At 35.6% G+C, this 24,287-nt stretch overlaps 1 protein-coding gene across 6 annotated transcripts in view; it reads left to right on the top strand.

The window, feature by feature from the left end:
- The window catches only part of LOC127865917 (CCR4-NOT transcription complex subunit 6-like), a 133,388-nt gene extending 116,437 nt beyond the window's left edge, over positions 1–16,951 (top strand). For all 6 annotated transcript variants that reach the window (XM_052406005.1, XM_052406004.1, XM_052406002.1 and 3 more), the window contains 2 exons: positions 11,005–11,182; positions 11,798–16,951. In XM_052406005.1, the coding sequence (XP_052261965.1) occupies positions 11,005–11,182; positions 11,798–12,092 (473 nt within the window). In that variant the 3' untranslated portion in view covers positions 12,093–16,951. The remainder of the gene's footprint in view (positions 1–11,004; positions 11,183–11,797) is intronic.
- The last annotated feature ends 7,336 nt before the right edge of the window (positions 16,952–24,287 follow it).

The raw sequence follows: 24,287 nt of genomic DNA, 5'->3' as shown, positions 1-24,287 counted from the left end.
ATAATCAGATTCATATGCATATTCTGCTTTATTATGTTTGTCACGCTGTTCATTTAACTGAAATAGCATTGAACTGAGTGAACTGAAGATGTGAAATGCAAGATATTGAAAGGTAAACAAATTAAATATATTAATTTAACTCAGTTTAATACATCATTCACACAAGAAGAACACTCAAGTGTGTTTGTTTATATTTAGTCCATTAACTGTAACACAATACATTGAAAAACTGCTGCTATTGATCACAATAAATACTGACTACTGTTTACTTTGCATCCTCAGTATGTTAAATGTGAAGTTTAACTGGTTTTTATAAAGAAATATTGTTATGAAGTTCAAGAAGTTGTTTATTAGCTCATCTATTTTTTACAAAAAAATATGAGCTATTGTCATCACCTTGGCGTTGGCGTCTGCGTCGGCGTCGGCGTCCGGTTAAGTTTTGCGTTTAGGTCCACTTTTCTCAGAAAGTATCAATGCTATTGCATTCAAACTTGGTACACTTACTTACTATCATGAGGGGACTGGGCAGGCAAAGTTAGATAACTCTGGCGTGCATTTTGACTGAATTATGTGCCCTTTTTATACTTAGAAAATTGAAAATTTTGGTTAAGTTTTGCGTTTAGGTCCACTTTTTTCAGAAAGTATTAATGCTATTGCATTCAAACTTGGTACACTTACTTACTATCATGAGGGGACTGGGCAGGCAAAGTTACATAACTCTGGCGTGCATTTTGACAGAATTATGTGCCCTTTTTATACTTAGAAAATTGAAAATTTTGGTCAAGTTTTGTGTTTAGGTCCATTTTATTCCTTAAGTATCAAAGCTATTGCTTTCATACTTGCAACACTTACTAACTATCATAAGGGGACTGTGCAGGCAAAGTAATGTAACTCTGACTGGCATTTTGACAGAATTATGTGCCCTTTTTATACTTAGAAAATTTAAAATTTGGTTATGTTTTGTGTTTAGGTCCACTTTATTCCTACAGTATCAAAGCTATTGCTTTCATACTTGCAACACTTATTAACTATCATAAGGGGACTTTGCAGGCAAAGTTATGTAACTCTGACTGGCATTTGGACGGAATTATGGGCCCTTTATACTTAGAAAATTGAAAGTTTGGTTAAGTTTTGTGTTTTGGTCCACTATACCCCTAAAGTATCATAGATATTGCTTTCATACTTGGAACACTCGCAAACTATCATAAGGGTACAGTAAAAGGACAAGTTGCATAACTCTGGATGTCATTTTTACGGAATTATGGCCCTTTTTTGACTTAGTAACTTTGAATATAATGGTTAAATTTTGTGTTTCGATCCACTTTACTTCTTAAGTATCAAGGCTATTGCTTTCAAACTTCAAATACTTTCATGCTATCATGAGGTTACTGTACCTGGCTAGTTGAATTTTACCTTGACCTTTGAATGACCTTGACTCTCAAGGTCAAATTATTAAATTTTGCTAAAATTGCCATAACTTCTTTATTTATGATTAGATTTGATTGATACTTTGACAAAACTACTCTTACCTGACATACCACGATAGACTACACCCAAACCACCACACCCTCACACTATACCCCCCCCCCCCCCCCACCCCACCCCCTTCCCAATTTTTTTTTTTTTTTCAACGGTTAAAAAACATAACTATTTATTTTGATTATTTTATGTTAGAAATACCGTCCAACCATCGCACCCAAGAATCCCCCCCCCCCCCGAATCCCCCCCCCGAATCCCCCCCCCCCCCCCCCCCCCCCTAATTTTTTTTTTTTTTTTTTTTTTTCTTTAAGATCATCTTACAAATTACCACCACACCCTCACACTATACCCCCCCACCTCACCCCCCCCCCCCATTTTTTTTTGTTGAAACGGTTAAAAAACACAAATATTTATTTTTATTATTTTATGTTTGAAATACCGTCCAACCATCGCACCCAAGAATCCCCCCCCCACCCCACCCCCCCCCCCCCCGACCCCCAATTTTGTTTTCCTTTTTTTCGCATTTTTGGAAGATAATGTAATAAATGTCCACACCCCCACACAATGCACCCCTCTTCACTCCACCCCTCCCTCTTTTGTGATTAAAAATGAGAGTCCCTTCACCTTTAAAAAGAAAATAGATGAGCGGTCTGCACCCGCAAGGCGGTGCTCTTGTTTTAATGTCTGTTTTAAGGTTTGTCATTGCGTTATGCGCGCCATTCGCGTAGTCAAAATCAGTCGACAGAATTTTCCTCCCCTCTGACTTTGCCTCAATCACAACCCTGATATCTGACAAGGCCAGCTGTTGTGTTCCCCAGTTTTTACTTCTGTTTTGTGCATGATTTTTAGCTCACCTGAGCAGATCGTGCTTATGGTGAGCTTTCGTGATCGCCTTCTGTCCTTCGTCCGTTGTCTGTCGTCCATTGTGCAATTAACGTTTGCCTTGTTCACTCCCTAGAGGCCACATTTATTTCCAATCTTCATGAAATTTTGTCAGAAGATTGTACTTTATGATATCTTGGATGAGTTCGAAAATGGTTACGTTTGCTTGAAAAACATGGCTGCCAAGGGGCTGGGCATTTTTCCTTATATGGCTAAAGTAAAATCTTGTTAACACTCTAGAGACCACAATTATTGCCCAATCTTCATGAAATTTGGTCAGAAGATTAATCCCAATAATATCTTGGACGAGTTCGAAAATGATGCCGGTGGGTTGAAAAACATGGCCGCCAGTGGGCGGGCATTTTTCCTTATATGGCTTTAGTAAAACCTTGTTAACACTCTAGAGGCCACATTTATTGTCCGATCTTCATGAAACTTTGTCAGAACATTCATACAAATCCTTCCTATTTTGCATATTAAACTTGCAATAATCTATAGATTCTTAAAATTAAATAACACCATTAATTCATAACCTCTTTAAAATTATTTATTTAATTCAGTTGCCCAATCTTCATGAACTTTAGTCAGAACATTTGTTTCCTGTGTAGTAAAGTTTGGTTTTATTATGTCATTATTATGTACCATTAACTGTATTATTTAATTTTTCATAACACAGAATATTCATAATAAACATAACTGTTTTAGTCATTATTAGTTATGGTAAGCCTATCAACTAAGAGATAGCTGAAAGAATGACAACATGTACACAATTTGCAGTATCTATCTCCCTTGTTTAACCTGCTGAGTCATGTTTCCCAATCTATTTTTCGGCGTGCTGTATTTAGCCAGCTTTTCACCTTACCTGACCTTTGTAAGTGTCCAATAAAATTCAAATAAAATTTCCCGCGGCTAGGTACGAATGAATACACTTCATTTATTCCATTGGCTGATTTGAGTATACCACCAGAACATTGGAAACATATACGCGTCTTTGTAACACTGTTTTACTGCATGAAACAATTTTATCTCTAATGAAAAGACTTAATAGATAGAACAGTTTTACACTCAATTCTTGACATCAATACAGTTTGTGCGTGCACCTTTTATTTTCAGAGGATTGCCATGGCAAAAGCTTTTATACTTAAAGGCTATGTTCTCATATTTAGTACTTACTTCCATATTCCGGTCAACATGTTAACATGTAGAAGTATAAAGAGCAGTGGAAGCGAGGCCTCACTTTAATGCATTGCATTTCAACCCGTGAGATATCGGGTCAATTCGCGGTTAGTGTGTCTGGATGTCAGAGTTTATATACAGGTCATCACCGGAGTTCGCGGCCAGTAAAATAATCGTTATATAATAAAGACGATATCCGTGAACTGGGTGACTAGGAATTTTCTTTAGACAAGAAATATGTTAAATGAAGATATTCAGCAATATAATTATGGTATGTAAATAATAGATTCTTAATGTCTTTTCAACAATACAATGATAAATATTATTTTTGATTAATTTAACAATAATTATTTCACCATATTGTAATGTATTAAGCATGAGCGCGATGATTCTTGATACTGTTAATAATCGAATCAAATAGCAACGCCGGACAAACCACTAAAACAGGTTTGTTCGAAGAACGCGCCTATAAATACGGATACTTAGCGTGTGGTCGTTTGACTCATATGTTTTAATTTCACTTCCATTCTTCTTTTGGTTTTTAGATGGGCGCTTTAGCGCCCGTCTAAAGTGCTTATAGTGTGAAATTCAGGTCTATACGACTAGGTATGATTAACCCAATACCCGCTTGCATATCCGCGCAAGAAAGAGTTGTATAATTTATGCAAGAGGTTTGAGTTCTCCAATTATGTGTATTCACAAATGGCAACATTATATTAATATCGTGTTACATTCAATATATTCAAACGGTGTTTTATAGAAAAGAATCAATAAACAATGATTGTATTGTACGTGTCGCGGAGGAGATTGTTTATGAATGATTAAAATAGTCCACTTTCTGCTGCGTGTGCGTGACGTAGTATTTTCGCTCAGCACATTCATAAATCTGAGGCTGGCGATAAACAAAGGGGAGTCCGTGTGAGAATAACGCAGTAGTATAAGGTTACGCTTGTTTATATTCACTGGTCTCAATTAATAATACGTTGACCACGAGTTCAACAATTATTACAGGGATACGATAGACAACATAAAAAAATGTTTCATTATCGCTGAAACTGTTAAAAAAAACATTTAAATATAACAATAATATTCTCTAAAAAATGTAGTCTTGCTGTTTTGAAATAAGGTTTGGAATTTTGTTTTCTAAATAACTTAATTCAAAACAAAAGTTTAATTATAGTGTTTTTTACTTGTTAGTCGCATATTTACCGCATTATAATGTGTGTTATAATAGGCAAACCATACATTAGTAAAATTCAATCTGCCTTCGCACATAGAAGGAATGGGTCAATTAGGTGCTGCGTTTCCTTTGCTTACTTCAGTTAGAGGTCAATTATTTAAGTAATAGCAATCACAAGGCTCCAACTTCAAAGGAATTGCGGAGCTTTCTTACATAATAAAAGTCGTAGTCGCATGGTATTTGCGTTTTGCGTCCTATTTGGTCACGTGGTTCTTTTTCCCGGTTGTTTTGGCATTCATGATATATGAGGCTATTAATAGATGCGTCTGTCGATAAACAAAGGAATGTTTACGGGTTATAACAACGCAATAGGTTACGCTCTCGCATACAACTCAATTACGTAGTACAGGTCGTAAAATGAGAGATTCGGGAAAAAGTTGACGCTTATTTATATCAAAGACCCATATTATCTATAGGTCTTTGTTTATATTCTCAATTTATAAGTTCAACAATAACTTCAGCGATACGATAGACAAAAAAAAGTTTCATAATTGCTAAACCCGAATATAACAAACAATTTATAATAATAATACGAATGCAATAGCAGAAGGTTAGTAGAAGGTTAAGCTTGTTTATATTCACAGTTCTCAATACATAGACAGTTGGATACGAGTTCATGAATTACTACAAGCATACTATAGGCAACCTCGAAAATGCTTTTTAATCGCTAAAACCGAAAACAACCTAATTTATTATATTAAATATATTTATAACAATAAATGTCTTTTAAAAATGTAGTCGGCGTATACGCTGACTTTGAAATAAAATTAGCAATTTACTTTTCTAAATAATTAAATACAATTAAACAAAAGTTTAACTATTGTGTTGTGTTTTTCACTTGTAAGCTGCATATTCACCGCATGAAATGTGTGTTAGCATTGTCAAACCACACATTAGTGTGAGTAAAATAAAAAATATACTACGGGAGAGCACTTCATATGTGTCCTCATATGCCTCGTTATGAGTATCTTTCTTCACTATCGAAATATATCGTATGTTTATATTTGATTTAAACGCAGTTTTCTTTCGACACATTTAAATCACACGTCAATAGCGCCGTCATGCGAAAATGGGTCTTATGCGTTTCGGCAAGCGTTTGTTAAACCCAACATGTGCTTTTGCGCAGTCAGGCCATAGGCGATGCTGTTCGCTTTAAAATCACTCAATATGTTATGTTTCTCCTTACCAGAAGGAGTGATAGCTGAGTGGGCTATTTATATGATGGGCGCATATGGAATAAGACCTATTTTCACATGACAAGGGTCATTACAAATCTCATTGCGAATTGAAAATGCCACATTTAAGAACAATGCTTTTTGATACAAAATTGAATTGAAAATAGCAAACTTGTTAATAATGGCAGCCTATCCACACATTAAGGAATGATTTCCAGACGTGCTGACCAAGTACGGCAAACATTGTGGTATGATAATTAAACGATTTTCTCTTATCGTGACACTATACTATTTCGCTAATGATTGTTTTCTCATCTTGGAGGCGAAAGTGAAATTCTGCGAGATGGATTGTAACGCGTAATTGTAACAGGGCCACAATTTGTGTCGTTTGAGCATACAGAGAGTAGTCCGGAATTCCTTACACTGAACAGTGCTACATCCTTTGAATTGAGCACATACGCAGTGATGTAGCAAAAATTCAGAGGTTGTATCTCGAATCAGCTTATTAAATATTCGAAAATATTCATGCGTGTCTGTTGGCGTTATGTAAAAGTCACTAAGATGAAAACTGAAACAGCTACGCCTAAAAGCGCATGAGTGCTCTATACCTATATTTATGTTAGCGTTGTTGACACCGTGTGAACTGCTCGGGTAATAAGTAAAGCATAAACAGCAATGTTTATATACTTTTATTCCTCCATATACAAGATACGAAGATTGTTGTATATTTTGAATTTGTATATGGTGTCAAAAATCAAAAGTTTTGTACACGGAACTTTCATTATGAATTTATATTCTTGGTGAGATAGTCATTTGATATAAGAAAAAAATATTCCTTTAATATGGTGACTGCAAATTTTCTTTATATTAAGTTATCATTACCATTTTCATCATACTTTCTATGCTTTCAGAACTTCCAAAAAGCATGTTGTTTTTATTTTGTCTTAGTTATTTCTATGAAATAATAAGGATGATAAAAAGTGCACACAAAACTCTACCCGTGCGCTATTGACACACACTTTATAAAGTTGAATGGCGTGTGTTCATTATAAACTTGCGATTGATTTTCAAAAATGAATTGCGTGTTGAATTATGCAATAGCAAACATCTTCAGTGCCTTCAGCGCTTTGATCTTTTTTGTATCTATAGGTTTATGACCAGAAATATGTAATAATGTAAAATAAGCCGCGAAAACCCCGCGTAACATCCCGTACTGCGTGTGATGCAGCTAAGAACTGCACAGAAAAAGACATTCGCTATCATTGATCTCATTCATTGAACTATCAACGCCGTATATTTTTTTAAAAGATATTTCTTGTTACTTTTGCTCTAGAATTTGTTAGACCCCTTGGTTCAAAACACTTAAAGCGTAAATACTTCAAAGTGCATATTTTTCTAGTATAATGACATTTTTGGCTAAGTTGTAATTTATTGTGTAAATCTGTACTTATTGTTTTGTCACATTTGTTATCAGTTTGTAGCAAATTAATCTATAATAGGAACTACACTGTAACTCCAATATAGCGCGGTCAATGGGGTCCAAGCCGCAAAACAGCGTTATAACGGATCCGCGTTATAGATTTTGAGCTCATTTACTGTAGGGCGCTATAAAAAAAACAGGAATAGAATAGCCTATAATATAGGTCATGTATATTGCCATGCTGTGTTGACGCAAATACATGCATATAAACCGAATCGTATCGATAACAGTATACATACCGCTTTTCTTATGTGCACATTTATCCGATAATCCATTAAAATTGCAACATCACTTAAAAAATAATAATCTTGAACATTAATGACGATATATGTTTAAGAAATTCGTAAACACAACCGTACGCATATATGCCATTTTCAGAAGTGTTAAGAGTACAGTGCATTATGGGGCAGAGCTTTCATTGGATGAGCGACTTTAAATTTAGATTGAATGCAATACGACTCATGTACAAAAAATTGTTTCATTGCGTCATACGCATGCAAAAAACGTGTTTCCCGGGGACTTTCTGATACCGCGCGAAAATGAAAGTGAAACTCTGTTGACAATTACCGGTACACTGCGTTCGCATGTAAATAAATCGTCTGCAATATTTAATTTCTTATACACGAACTGAAAGATTAAATGACATAATACTAGAATGATAATGAAATGACAGAAAAAGTTGTTTTATACAGTAGGCAGTATATTTCACAGCCGCTCATTTAATATAGTCAAACAGCAACCATATAAAAGTAAGAATGTTTCAATCGTTTTGAATTACTTTAATTGTATAACTATCTCGCTTGCACTTAACTTATGGAAATTATCGCACTGAACCGCTCTGATGAGGAATACGTGTAATAAACACTGACACGCGAGTTTTTCACACCTTTATTGACATTACACAACAGATTAACACCAATTAGCTGTCAGTGTTGTTTAACCTCGAGGCGATTATAATCGGTTCAACGGACGGTTGAATAAAGCAATCAACATGTGATTGCCGCCATCTTTGAATTGTCTGAAAATACATGAAGTTGCATATTACGGATTTGAATAAGAAATCAAATGGAAGGTTGGAGAAAAAATGGGATCCAAGCACCCTCCGCGTTATATTGGATTCAGCGTTATAAAGGAGCGCGTTATATTGGAGTTACAGTGTATTACTGATAAGCCATCTTTGAGAAATCCCCTGCAAATATTGATCATTGCAGTGTGTAACTTTTTACCACTCAGCTCTCTTAGCCAGGTAGTGTCTGATACATTTAGAAAACCAGCATGAGTTGCCCTGAACAAATTGATAATGACCACAGACTGACAGAATCATGATTCCTAGGTACTTAATTACCCTCTCTCTCACTGTGCTCTATGCCAATTACCCTCTCACTGTGCTCTATGCCAGATGTTAATATCAGTGGTCAGTAATACAAGCTAGTTGAAGTGTTTGATATATTTTATTTCACAGAAGGAGTATTAAATGCATGTTTTTAACAATTAACAAAAAATATGTAATTTACATACGAACTTCATATCAAAACAAGATTCCATAATAATTCACTTTATATAATCATATTTAAGATATGTTAACACATATCAAATGAATACTCTATGAAAACAATAAAGAAATAATTTCAATTATAAGTTTCTGGAGATAGAAATCAGAGTTTCTGGAGATAGAAATCAGAATCAGAATAACCATCAAAATCAAGATTTACCCTAATGCAGAGTTCATTTATCAAGATTTAATCATTTTCAGGCGTTATGTATTAAAACGATGTCAGAAAATTGAAAATAAAACGGTAATGAATGATACACACTATTAATGAAATGAAATATAAAATCGATACATTTTCATATTTCTAAATTGTTTAGTGTAAAACAGCCTACTGTTGAATAATATGTTTATAACATTATATTTAAGTAAACGGCAATACTTTTAGTTAATTGAATTACAACCAGCGGTGTCATCCTGACCGAAAATAAGAGTTTGTTGAATAAATATTTCCGCAATACATAAGTGCTCACAAAGTAACATAACCCGTAACCATCCCGTGACCGGTTCACTTGCGTAAGCAAACGAGACCGCAATACCACACCTGGATACGACAGTTGAGTTCGAAAATGGGTTGGATCGGTAAAAAAACATGGCCGCCAGGGGGGGTCTTTTTCCTTATATTTATATAGTAAAAAAGCTTGTGAACACTCTAGAAGTCACATTTTTTGCCTAATCATCATGAAATTTTGTCAAAACATTAACTATGTGGATGTCTCGGACGAGTTTGAAAATGGTCGTGATAAGTGGAAAAACATGGGCACTAGGTGGTTGGGCAGTTTTCTTTATATGTATAAAGTGAAAACATGTGAACAGTCTAGAAGACACATCTTGGAAGAGTTAAAAAATGGTTAAGGTCTGTTAAAAAAAAATGGCCGCCAGGGGGCCATTTGTTGTTCATTCTTCATGAAACTGGGTTAGAACATTATTGTGTTTCATTGATATCTTGGGCTGCAAAGAACAGGTCATTTCTTTTTATCTCAGGAGAGCGACTTTGGGCCTTTCAGGCCCTCTTGTTTTATAAATGTGTGTTGCATGATTTAAAGCTTTGTTCTTTAAAGCAACAAAAAGTGTCATTTGTTATGCATCCACAAACTCAATTACTCCTGACAATGAGTAATGACCAACAAAATAAAACAGTTTGAAGGAAAAACTAATTTGCAATCTTTATGCGCAGCTGTTGCTAAAAGCATTTGTATCAAATTTGTATAACATTTTTCTCACAGTATTTATACAGACTGTGACAATAGATTAGGTAAACACAAGGTGTCACACATGTTTTTTAATACAAGATATCAGCTAGTTTTTTCAAAAACAAATCAAGTTAATGGAGGAAACCATTCTAGTTCACAATCTGTTACACTTATTTCAAAAGCGTTGTCATGCTACATACTATCATTGCCATGTAAATCTATTCAAAGTATATTTGATATTTCAATGACTGTGATGTCTGTTTTGACTTTGAAGTTATAGATTAACATAGTCCTTATCATTATATCTTAATAAGTGCTATAATAAGAGTGCGGTAAAGGGACTTGAAAATTAACCAATGCAAATTCTTGTATCCTATTTGTCTTTGAATCCTGATCCAAAAAAATTGATATTCAACACTCAGATTCAGATTTCAAAATTGTGTTTAAGAAAGCAGGGTTCATGACTTTGGCATACATTTAAGCCTCATTCTAGACAAACTCAGCTTAATGAATGATCGTTAAATGTCCTAGGAATAGCCTGTGCAATTTGCATTCATTTATCAGGGACGACAGTTTACGCCTTAACTGGACTTTGGTTTAGAGAAGGCTTCCTTCAAATGAAAAATTGCATAAAATCCTAAAGTGTGGTCCCTGATTAGCCTGTAGAGACAACACTTTACACACACACATTTATTAAGCCAAGTGTCCCCAGAACTTGGCTAATTTGCTTGCTTTCAAAGACAATTTTGATAACAACAATTTTGATGGCAAGCTATGATAGCCCCCCCCCCCCCCCATCAAGTAATGGATGGTACTGTTCTTGATTGCAGGTGTGATCGAGTACCTGCAGACTGGCAAGGTGCCCAGCAACCACATCGACTTCAAGGAGCTAGGGTACGAGGCCTGTCTGCAGGCCTTCAACTGCCACAAGGACAGCACCCACCTCACACACAAGTTCAAGTTGGGTAAGGCATACGAGGACAACATCATGAGGCACACTAACTACACGTATGTATCACTGGCTTGTTTATTTGGGACACATAACAACCTGTCATCATGTTTTTGTTGTGTAATTCTGTCTGAATTTGAATGCTTTATGTAATGGTTTATTAATATGCCTTCTTTGCACAAGATATTCTCTTCTTGAACAGATTTATTTGGATTAATTTTTAATGAGCAAATCAAGTGTTGACTGTCAAACTGTATTATTTACTGAATATTTCAATATATTATACAATAGTTTCACAGCCAACACTCCAAATTTGTTGATTAAAATTACGTGTTGGTTTGCACTTTCCTTCATCATTTATGTTTTGAATCACATTTGTTCTCTTTATCAGCTAATTTGGGTATTCACAAAATGACGGTTAACATGCTCCAATAGATTACTTAACGTTTTTTATTCACTATTAATACATGTAGTTCTTTAATGATCACTAGTTAATATCACTTTCATACTCTGATGGTACTTTTAGAAAGAATTAAATGAATTGGCATAATTTGCTTACTTGTTAATTAAATTTCTATTGTCAATATTATATATATGTATATGTTATTCACAGCTCCCAAATAACAAAATCAGTATGAATCATTAAATTTATTTGTTTTACGTTTGTTTTTCAGCTTTGACTTCAAAGGAATGATTGACTACATCTTCTTCTCAAGAAATTACATGAATTTGCTGGGCGTGTTAGGTCCAATGGACGAGAATTGGTTTCAGGAAAACAAAGTGGTCGGCTGCCCACACCCCCACATACCATCCGACCATTTCTCTTTGTTTGTTGAATTTGAAATGCCAGTTCCATACCCAGACATTGCCACCATACTGGCTGATGATAACAAGGCAGGAAGCAGTTTTAGTTCAGGAAATACCCATGGCACGATAGGCAGCGGCATTCACAGAGACAACAAGAGATAGTCTGAACAACGCTCTTCTTGGCTAGTCCACATTTAAAGCGAGATCATTTCATGTGATATCTACTACCATTTAGGAGTTTTAAACTAAGTCGTCAATCTCAAAGCAAATTATGTCATGTTTTGTTTTCATAATACAACCTGAAGTGCAATGTATTTGGGAGAAGCCGCTTTGTTTGGAAATTATCCTGTTTTCCCTTTAAATTGTATTATTATGCCCCCTTGCGAAGAAGAGGGGGTATATTGTTTTGCACATGTCGGTCTGTCTGTCTGTATATATGTATGTCCGTCCACCAGATGGTTTACGGATGATAATTCAAGAACGCTTAGGCCTAGGATCATGAAACTTCATAGGTACATTTATCATGACTCGCAGATGATCCCTATTGATTTTGAGGTCACAAGGTCAAATGTCAAGGTCACGGTGACCCGAAATAGTAAAATGGTTTCCGGATGATAACTCAAGAACGCATACGCCTAGGATCATGAAACTTCATAGGTAGATTGATCATGACTCGCAGATGACCCCTATTGATTTTGAGATCAGTAGGTCAAAGGTCAAGGTCACGGTGACCCGAAATAGTAAAATGGTTTCCGGATAATAACTCAAGAACGCATACGCCTAGGATCATGAAACTTCATCGTTAGATAGATCATGACTGGCAGATGACCCCTATTGATTTTGAGGTCACTAGGTCAAAGGTCAAGGTCACGGTGACCCGAAATAGTTAAATGGTTTCCGGATGATAACTCAAGAAAGCTTACGCCTAGGATCATGAAACTTCATAGGTACATTAATCATGACTGGCAGATGACCCCTATTGATTTTGAGGTCACTAGGTCAAAGGTCACGGTGACCCGAAACAGTAAAATTGTTTCCGGATGATAACTCAAGAACGCTTTTGCCTACGATCATGACACTTCATAGGTACATTGATCATGACTGGCAGATGACCCCTATTGATTTTCAGGTCACTAGATCAAAGGCCAAGGTCACAGTGACAAAAAATGTATTCACACAATGGCTGCCACTACAACGGACAGCCCATATGGGGGGCATGCATGTTTTACAAAAAGCCCTTGTTATTTTTTCTCATTTAAAAAACATGAAATGGCATCCATATCGCTTTTTACTGTTATAAAAATACCAAAAATTACATATTCTGCTTGTGTTTTAACCAAATATAAATGCATCATTGTTTAAGTTCATCAGTGTTGTTAACTACCTTTTTTCGAGCAATCCTAGTTGTTATGTCAAAATGTAATGTTAAAAGTCAATTGAATGCACAATAAACTTTGTTTCGACATCTTCATGCACATATAATGATAAAAGTTGGCATGTTTACTTTTAATGAGATATTGATGAAATCCCAATGTATCCATTTCATGTTATTTCTGGTTTTCCATGGTTAGGTATTTTTATGTTTGTTTAAAATCTAGTGGACACCTGGATATTTTCAAATCATCCAGTTTTATTATAGAATTTTGTAAAGAAGGATGAAAATTAGTTCAGGGAGATTGATATATAATATTTAAAACCTAAAGTTTTCATTGCCTTCGACTGCCAATATCGTGACTCTGTCCAAAGCATATTGGTGCCTCTTGTTTTAACACTGTAAATAGAGATAGACATCTTCATATGAAAATTATCATGGCCATTATGAATTCACATAGAAACATGTAATGAAAAACGGCGGCAGCTTTCATACTGATTAAGTAATAATATCACTTGCAAAGATGTGCTTCATTTTATATGCCTTTGCTATTTAAATCATCTTTGGCTAAGGGCATTATGATGTGTTTGATTAACTGAAGTGTGTTGCCTTTAATAATTAAAATGATGAATTTGCATATAATTGTAGATATTTTATAGAATGGTCAAAAGTAATTGTGAAATGTTTTTATAATATGTTAATATTTTATAACTTTTTTTTATATAAAAAACTTTTTATAGTCTCTATTGGTAAACAGTAACTGATTGCTTTCTGATAATATGAATTGTGTTCTGTGAAAACTGAGCTTACTGCACATGTGTAAAGTGTCATCCCAGAGAAGCTTTTATTGAATTCTTTGTTTAAAAGAGGTCTCTTCTAAAAAATCCAGAGTGAGTGGAAAGTGATGTTGCTGATAATAAAGCATTAAGCCCAGTTTTCCTCCAGCATGGCTTATTTGAGTCGTGGTCTGAAAAAAATAGGCATAATGCATGTGCGAAAAGTATTGTCACAGATTAGTCTGTGCAGTCCACACAGGCTAATCAGGGAAGACGATTTCCGCTTTTATGACATTTTTCGTTTAAATGAAGTATTTTCTTAGCAAAAATCCAATTTAGGCAGAAAGTGTTGTCCCTGATTAGCCTGTGCAGACTGCACAGGCTAAGTCTGCACAGGCTAATCTGGGACGACACTTAACACACATGCATTATGCCCAGTTTTCTTAGAATGTGACTCAAATGGTGGTTGCTAGTTCTGGAGTAGAAACTGTATAAAGTCTTCCTGCTTCACTAGTTGTTGCCACCTTTGAAGGTCATGACTAATGAACATTTATTGTAAGCTTAAAATGTACTCATTTGGACTTGCAAATTATTTGGAAAACATATTTTCTTAGAACGCCCACATCCATTTTGTGATTTACTTTGTCATACTATTGAACAAATCGTCATTGTAACCTCGTTCCAGTCGCATGTTTATGCCTTGATTATCATGAATTTCTGTGAATTTGTTTTATACCCACACTGTTAATGGATTTGTTTGTTCATTCAGTCATAGAAATACTCATACTAGATTGGCATAGATTGTGATCTCAGTTTTCCTCAGTAAAGGCATTGATATATCCTTGTAAGATCTGAATTCATTGTGTAGATGTCTCCTCATTTTTAGCGAGGCTGTTTTCGGAGAAAACCCGAGCTATTGTCATAGCCAGCTCGTCGTCCACTGTCCGCCGTAGGCGTCATGCTAAAATCTTAACATTGGCCATAACTTTTTAAATATTGAAGATAGCACCTTGATATTTGGCATGCATGTGTATCTCATGGAGCTGCACATTTTGAGTGGTAAAATTTCAAGGTGAACATCATCCTTCAAGGTTTAGGGTCGAAAAAAAAACAAAGTCAAGGGAAGTAATAAGCTTTAAATGGACAAAGTTATCTGACCTGCCCACGTATATATTTTTGTTAAATAAATCAAAGCGGCGCAGTAGGTGGCATTGTGTTTCTGACAAACAAATTGTGGTTAAAGGTCAAGGTCAAAGTCATCCTTTACGGTCTATGGTAAAAAATACAGATTTAAGGGAAGTAATAAGCTTTAAAAAGGGAGAAAATTATTCAATATTGAACATAGCCACTTTATATATTTGGCATGCATGTGTATCTCATGGAGCTGCACATTTTGAGTGGTGAATCTACAGTCACGGTAGTGGCTTTTAATTATTTGCTACTAAAAATAGAGATTGGTTACAGACAATTATTTTCAAGGGAAGTAATTTATATAATTATAAATCTCATACATTGTATTATATTTTCCCTTACCAAGAATTGAAGTTCTTTTCACAGTTACTGTACAGATTTATTATTTTGATTATTTATAACCCAAATGATTGATTTGTCAAAAAAAAATTTTATGATATAATTATAATTTCTTTGATGTTCATTACATACCTGTGGACTTATGTCCATAGATACATGATCAACTCTGGCTATGATCTCTTTTATACCACAGGCCTTGGTTGTCAGTGATGTCTGACATGGTCATAATTGACTGTGAGACCCTCCCCACCCCACCCCAAACCCCCGGTTGGATTGGACAAAATTCAAGGGAAGTAATAACCTTTAAAGGGAGATGATTTCTATACCTGCCAAATGATAAATAGAAATTTTATTTCAATGCGGCGCAGTAGGGGGCATTGTGTTTCTGACATACACATCTCTTGTTGGGTCACTAGGTCAAAGGTCAAGGTCACTGTGACCTCTATAAAAAAAAATATTCTGACAAGCTTTCACAGCCGAGCGTGGCACCCGTTATGCGGTGATCTTGTTGTAATAATTTTCTTGCCGCTCTTGACTTTCCCTTACCTTATTATGTTGGTTCATATTATACAGCTTCACAGGTTTTTATTACAATTATTGACAAGTGCTGTAGATGCGTATGCAAACAATTGAGACTTTTTTTAAACATCAATGAATTTTATAATACTACAGACAAGTGTGCATAATTTGAGTACATCAGCTTATGGGTTTGTGAGATATAAAAGATCACTTTAACTTAATTTTGTGCTAGTAGTGTAAATAACTTAATGGAATGCTGAATATAAATTATTATTTTATGATTTAAATAATTTGCTGTTGATTGTATTGCATTTTAATTTGTTTATTTGGTTGAAGGTTGTGTACCGTCAGAAAACAAGTGTGGTTTTGGTTTTTTATGGGCACTCAAAGTAAATATATTTTTAATTATGATGAATCACAAATACAGAATTGTAAATAGTTTACTTCACATGACTTCACAAACAAGATCCTGTTTGATGTTATTGCTTGTCCAATAATAAAAAAGCTGAATAATTCATGGATCACATTTGTCAATTCTGTGTATTCTTGTTAAAATTTGTCCTATCAAAGCTGTCAAAGTTTGTAAACTTATGATTGGCTGAAACTGAATTCTTAATCATATTGTTGATAGAAGCTTCTGTTTCTGTTCTTGATACTGAATGAATTATCTATGGTTTTTTAATGGTTAATTGTATCATGTGAAATTTCTGTACAGCGAATGTTCTGATTTTATCATTTGTATATGAGTACATGTTTATTTTGCATTTTAAACATTGTGATGTGAATTGATGTCATTGATGACAACAATAAACTATTTAATAACACACTGTTGTACATTGTTCTATAGATATATTGGCATCTTTCAATGAGGACACTGGATTTACATCAATATTGCTGGTGTAAAACTGTACATTCATTTAATTTAGTTGCCATGAACTTTCGTGGGTGCTTGAAATCAGACGTATTTGTACTCTGAAACTTCATTTAAATTGACAGCAAGGTTGCAATCAAGGTTTAATCTTTAGTAGTAATCAAGCATTTACTAAAGTTAAAAAAATATGAATATAACAAAAAAAAATAACCATGAACTCACATACAAAAATTTGTAATTTACATTTTTCCAAGACTTCACAATCTTCATTAATCATGGTGTCATTTTTAATAACATCACAAATACAGTGTTTATAGCTACAAGGCTACCCAACAAGATGACTGTAAACATTAATAAAATATATGCAACAGGGATGGAAACTAGCCTATGGCCCGGAAATGTGTGGTGGGCCATTAGATTTTCTGAGAATTTCATGCATTTGTCATTCATTGAATGGTTCCAGCTATAGTTCTTGCCCATTAATCAGCGTCTGTGTAAGGTTTAATTGCAGCATCTCCACATCAATATTTCTTGTATAGTTATAAAAACTAATCTTGACACATGATCATCGTCATTTTGTGAGGAAACTGGCCAAGTTTAATTACTTTTAATTGCACTTTGGCACAATGATGTCACTTTTTAGCTTGCCTATTGGCTTAAGCAGGAAGTACGCATAAATGAGCTATAGTGCTAATCCTTTGGCTGGTGATATTCTGTGTATGTTGTCAACTTCAGCTTGTTTCCCCTTCAGATGCTACAATCTTGATAAAACTTTGTCAGAATATTTATCTTGATATTGTCCAGGCCAAGTTTGAATCTGGGTCATGTGCGTCCAAAAATAGGTCATCAGGTCAAATTAAAAACACAATCTGTTACAACTCTTGTGGCAACATTAATTTTGTCAGAATGTTTTCTGACAAGACCTTAGCCGAGTTTGAAGCTTGCTCACCTGCGCTAAATGATTACGTAACCAGTTCAAGTCATCAATACACCGCTCTAGATGCCCCTTTTATGACTCAGTTCAAGAAAACTTGGTCAGAATGATTATCGTTAAATCTATGTTAAATGCCTGCAAAATTAGGTGACCAGTTCAAAACTTAGAAAATCATGTAACTACTCAATCTTGATTAAACATGTCCATCTTACTAAATTTAGGTCAAATAGGTAATCTGGTTTCAATCGGTCATGTTTGTCGAAAAGCAAGGTCACCATGTCAAGTCTTAGACAAGGGACAAAATTGTCACAAAACCAGGTTTTTAATTTGTAACAGCTTCTCTGCTGACTAATTTTTATGGGTGTTGAAGTTTTGTTTAAATTACTTCATTAAACTATATTATGTGTTATGTTATTGAAGAAGTGCAAATGTTGTACTCATCAGGTGTAAATGTTAACATAGCAACAAGTAATGGTTAGGAACCAAAATGACCAACATGTCCTTTGACCCCATTAAAGTGTAGATGTTAATGTGAGGTATAAACATACTAAATAATGAAGGAATTGATCCAAAAATAAGGGCTCTATGAAGAAAAGTATAAAAATGCATTTTAAGCCAGTGACCTTGACCTTAACCGGAAAAAAACGTTCAATATGCGCCAGGGTATTAGATGATAAACATTTGTGGAAGTTTCATTCAGATCCGTTGAGAAATGAAAGAGGAGTTGCGCTCGGAAGAAAATTTCAAATTCAATCTATTTTAAGTCGTGGCGACCTTGATTTTGACCGAATCATAAAATCCCAACAATATGCGCCAGGGCACTTGGTGACAATCATTTTGTGAAAGTTTCATTGAAATCCGTTGAGAAATGAAGGAGGAGTTGCGCTCGGAAGAATTGTTCCGCCCACCCGCCCGCCAACATTCACCAATCTAATAACCAGTTTTTTCCTTTGAGAACCTGGTTACAAAAACCTTGTTACCACTCTTGAGGCCACATATATGACTTGATCTATTTAAAACTTCTGGAAATGTTTGTCGTGATATTGTCTTGGTATAAGTTACAGAAACTTTATACAGATATTTGAAAAATTTCCCTTATTGCCAAAATCAGCAAGAAGTTGTGGTACATGTCCCCAAAACTGCCCCTAATACCTTTTTCTCTGCTATAAGCAGGAAGTTGAGATGCATGACCTCCACCACTGCCCCTAATACCCTTATCTCTGCTATAAGCAGGAAGTTGTGATGCACGTCCTCCATAACTGCCCCGTACAAACTTTCTTTGCTAAAAGCAGGAAGTTGCGATACATGTCCTCCTACACGCACCTATTACCCCTTTCTGTGCTAAAAGCAAGAAGTTGAGATGCGTGGCCTCCATCACTGCCCCTTATGCCATTTTCTCTGCTATAAGCAGGAAGTTGTGATACATGTCCCCAACACTGACAATAAAACCCCTTTCTCTGCTATAAGCAGGAAGTTGAGATGCATGACCTCCACCACTGCCCCTTATACCATTTTCTCTGCTATAAGCAGGACGTTGTGATGCATGTCCTCCTACAGTCCTACACTGCCCCTAATACCCTTTTCTCTGCTTTAAGCAGGAAGTTGCGATGCATGTCCCCATCACTGCTCTTATACCCTTTCTTTGCTATAAGCAGGACGTTGTGATGCATGTTCTCCTACAGTCCATCACTGCCCCTTACACACTTTTCTCTGCTATAAGCAGGAAGTTGCGATGCATCTCCTCCATCACTGCCCCTTATACCATTTCTCTGCTATACCGTGGTAAGCAGGAAGTTGTGATGCATGTCCTCCATTACTGCCCCTTACACCATTTCTCTGCTATAAGCAGGAAGTTGTGATGCATGTCCTCCATCACTGCCTCTTATACCCTTTCTTTGCTATAAGCAGGAAGTTGAGATGCACGTCCTCCATAACTGCCCCTTATACCATTTCTTTGCTATAAGCAGGAAGTTGCGATGCATGTCCTCCTACATGCACCTAATACCCCTTTCTGTGCTAAAAGCAAGAAGTTGAGATGTATGGCCTCCATCACTGCCCCTTATACCCTTTCTCTACTTAAGCAGGAAATTGCGAAGCATATCCCCAGCACTGCCACTTACACCCTTTTCTCTGCTAAAGCAGGAAGTTGTGATGCATGACCTCCAACACTGCCCCTTATACCCTTTCTCTGCTATAAAGCAGGACGTTGTGATGCATGTCCTCCTACAGTACCCCAGTACGCATTTAAATGATGCTATTTGTTAATTATTTCTTCTTCTTTTTTCAAAAAGCATTTTATTCCTGTTTAAAAACGGATGCATTATATAATACGAGGACATGATACCGAAAACGGTAAAATTACCGAAAACAGCTATATTTTCCTCCTTGACATCGTGATAGTGGCGTTAAATCATGATTTTAATATATGATGACTTCAGTACGCATTTAAGCGACTTTTCATATATGTTTAAGACGATACTTGTAGTTAAGTCAATGGTAATAGAACAGAATACATCCTAAAAAAATATATTTTATTATTTAAGACATTTTTATAGTGGTAATTCTAGTAGACAAAATTCAATTAAACGAACATAAATCTTTAACATAAAGACAATCTGGAAATGAATAACATTTCATTTAGATGACTGTGTCGTTCGGGACCAGAACGTGTTTAAAATATGTACTGATAGACAATGACAATTAAGACAACAGCTTTAAAGTCACAATCCTAAAAAATAGTCCCGGCATAAGGGAATAATAATCACAGCATAAAGAAAAACATTTAAATTAGATGCATAATGTGTCGCTCGGGATCCGATCGTGTTTCACATGTGCTGATCGAAAACGACAATTAAGGCAACAGCTTAACGACAATTTAGTCACTAGTCTTAAATTTCAATATTTAGTAATTCACGACCAGGAAATAAAGACAGAGTGTTTTACAGATTTCTTTTAGCGGATGGCGTTCTTGACCGTTCAGCTCGTTTTCACTTTTGTTGACAAGGTTGTTTTTTTTTCCGCCAGAAGGTGTTTTAATAAGTGTTCATTACTCTAGAGACTGTTTCCCTTGGACATTTTCATCTTTTGATGTTATTAATCTCTTAATTCGTTTTAGTCTTACATTGTAAGTATCCACATCAACTGCCTTCATCAATCCATTTTCGCCAAAAACAAGTTCATTAATTTCTTTCCAGTCTGTGATTGGGTACCCTACGTTGTCTTCCGTGTACCTGTTGGTGTTTTCTTTGAAATCGCTATGTATGGAGGTGTATATAATTGAAGACGAGGCAATCCAGATTTATAGTCGAAAGTGCCATCACAATTACTGCGACAAAATATATAGTAGATTCTAGATTCGGGCATTTAAAATGACTCTAGGTATGGCATACCGGAAAAAATGAAAAAAACTTTTGAATGCGTTTGTATAATTGAAAGGGATACATACAAGCATTAAACATACCGTAATACATAGCGAGTTCAAAGGGCAAATGTCGTAGGCGGCTAACGTCCTAAGGGGCTAATGTCCTAGGAGCTAATGTCCTAGGGGCTAATGTCCCAGAGCGCTTGAGTCCTTCACTCGCCCTAAGGGATTCGTATGCCAGGTTTTATTACCTTAATCCGGTCATAAAAAATGCATGATCGAAGTGACACCAGATAAGTGAAAATGGGGAAGAAATCTGGTAAAAAAGTACTGTCTGAAAATTAAGAGTCATAATTTATGGACGAAAACCCGTATGTCCGAAAATTAAGAATCACAAAAAAGAATTAACATTCCCATAAAGCACCCACGCGTTAGAGAATTTGCCTTCAAAACCCTTGTCCGCCCACAACTGGAGTATAGTAGCTCAGTGTGGAGCCCACATACACAATACAAAATCAACAAGATCGAGATGGCCCAGCGCAGGGCCGCTCGATGGGTCACCAATGATTACTCATACCAAAACAGCGTCATGCACATGCTAGATAATTTAGGGTGGCGTTCCCTTGAGAACAGAATGTATGACTCCCGGCTACTGATGTTCTACAAAATTGTCCACGGACTGGTTGCTGTACCAATGCCTCCTTACGTCATTCCTCCGACCCGGCTCACTAGACATGTGCACCCTCTTTCATTCAGACAAATCCCCACCCCCAGCAACTATCATAAATTTTCCTTCTATCCAGCTTCTCTCATCCTATGGAACTCCCTGCCAACCTGGCATAGACCAGGTAAGGCATGGGGTGACCAAACTAGACCACAGTTTCTGAGCGGGTTGGCTGTTTAAATCGCACCTTTAAACTTTAACCTTTTTAACCTTTTGTCTGTATATTTCTTCTTTTAATTAACACTTTCATCTTTGGTTCTAAGTCTCACAAATACATTATGTATTACTTTTGATGGACGGACGGACGGACGGACGAACGGAAGGACGGACGGACGGACGGACGGACGGACGGACGGACAGACAGACAGACAGACAGACAGACAGACAGACAGACAGACAGACAGACAGACAGACAGACAGACAGACAGACAGACAGACAGACAGACAGACAGACAGACAGACAGACAGACAGACAGACAGATCGACGGTTGTCATTGCACCTATAAACGCTTATAGTATTTCAACAGTACTGCACAAAATTATTTGCTGCTGACAATGATTATTTTCGCAAGAAAAAGAAGTCGTTGTTAAAATTAATAATTAAGGGACAAATACGGACCATAATTATTTAAGTATATCTCATACCTCACACAGGAGACAGCTATCCGTACATACGAACGAACACACGTTACACTTGTCAATCGACATTTTAAGTTATCACAATGAAATTGAACAGTTTTAAGAAAGATGCAGGACTGAACGTCCAACTTTTTATACCCAAATAAGTCGGTCTGATATGAGTAATTCTTTCATGATTGCTTTAATCAATCTACACGAAAAAAACAACAATGTTTGTTGATACAATTAAAGGGACGATTATGGAATTGTGAGAACAACAAACAAAGTATACCAATCACGTTCTTTATTTGTTCTTTAATTACAATCCCTTCATGGTCACAGGACGATATTTATAGAAAATGCAACACAAAAAAAACATACGAACCGGTACGTTAATCAAACACAGACTATTAGCCGACTTTGCAAACTTATATATTAAAGCGAACAATTGACACCCATTTGCTATGCTGTGTTCGGTAAATGCTTTCGGTAACTGTTTTCGGTATCTGTTTTTGTAGTTTTTATTTGTTTCATGGTTTGAATTTGGTTTCAAAACACACCACATATTTTAAGATTCGTTTACTCGTGCAATTTAGGAAATTTCTCATTTAGATTAGGGCACAAAACTCGTATAAGCAGAAGTAACATCTTTTATCGTGAATTATCTTACTGTGAAACACACTTGGTTGACAAGAACTTTTTTGAGAATGTCGGGTATTTAGTTATTGTATTTATTGAGTATGCCATATTTTGGCACACAACTTACACTCTGTCTTATTCAGGTTGATGACTTCTGAACTAAGTTGGTCCCTTAAATATTTGAATATGTACATATTTTTCATAGTTTCAAGTTTTTTTTTATTGGAACATCGGCAAAATGCCTTTGACCATTTACATGTTCAAGTAACAAATTATGGTCGAAGTGCATCGGTAAAATACAAAAAAAAACTACATAATTATACACATAAGTAACTATGTAAAGTGTTCAAACATCATTTACAAAAGTAAATGTATTTACAGTTATGTAAGAAGAAACAAGTAGTAAATAAACAATATATTAGCGATTCCATACAATATTAATTTTAGAAGCAGCAAATACTTCTAATTTTCATCTCGGAGTTTCATAGCATCAGTAATGAATCTGACAACATTGTTAATTACTGTAGCATTTTGACAAAATTTGACTGAGTTTGACCAGTTAGCTCGAATATAATATTTTGTTCGTAGATCTTTATAGATGGAGCAAGCACGAAGCGTATATCTCATATAGAGTCCGTGGAGCAAGTAAGAAAGAAGTGATATTCCGATTCAGCAGTGTTTGCATTACAGTCTGAATCTGATTAAATGTTGTTTAATATTTTTATTATTAATGCAATCTAAATATTTGTCATAAGCGAATTCAGTCTTAAACATTCTGTAGTATTCTAATTTCGGTTGGTTATAAATTGTATCGTTTCAATTTTGTATAAACTGATTTTTTATTCTCTGGTTAATTTCATAAGAATAAGTACAGTTGTCCTTTAAATTATTGAAAAATATACCATGCCCTAGTTGATCTCATTGGTGTTTTACAAATGCACACCACCTATTTGTGTTATTATTATTATTCTCATTATAAAGATTACATTGTTCGTTATAAACAGTGTGCATCA

Source organism: Dreissena polymorpha, chromosome 2 (assembly GCF_020536995.1).
Source record: "Dreissena polymorpha isolate Duluth1 chromosome 2, UMN_Dpol_1.0, whole genome shotgun sequence".
Lineage (NCBI taxonomy): Eukaryota > Metazoa > Mollusca > Bivalvia > Myida > Dreissenidae > Dreissena > Dreissena polymorpha.
The sequence above is the reverse complement of the archived record's forward strand: the minus strand, read 5'-3'. Positions and strand labels throughout refer to the sequence as shown.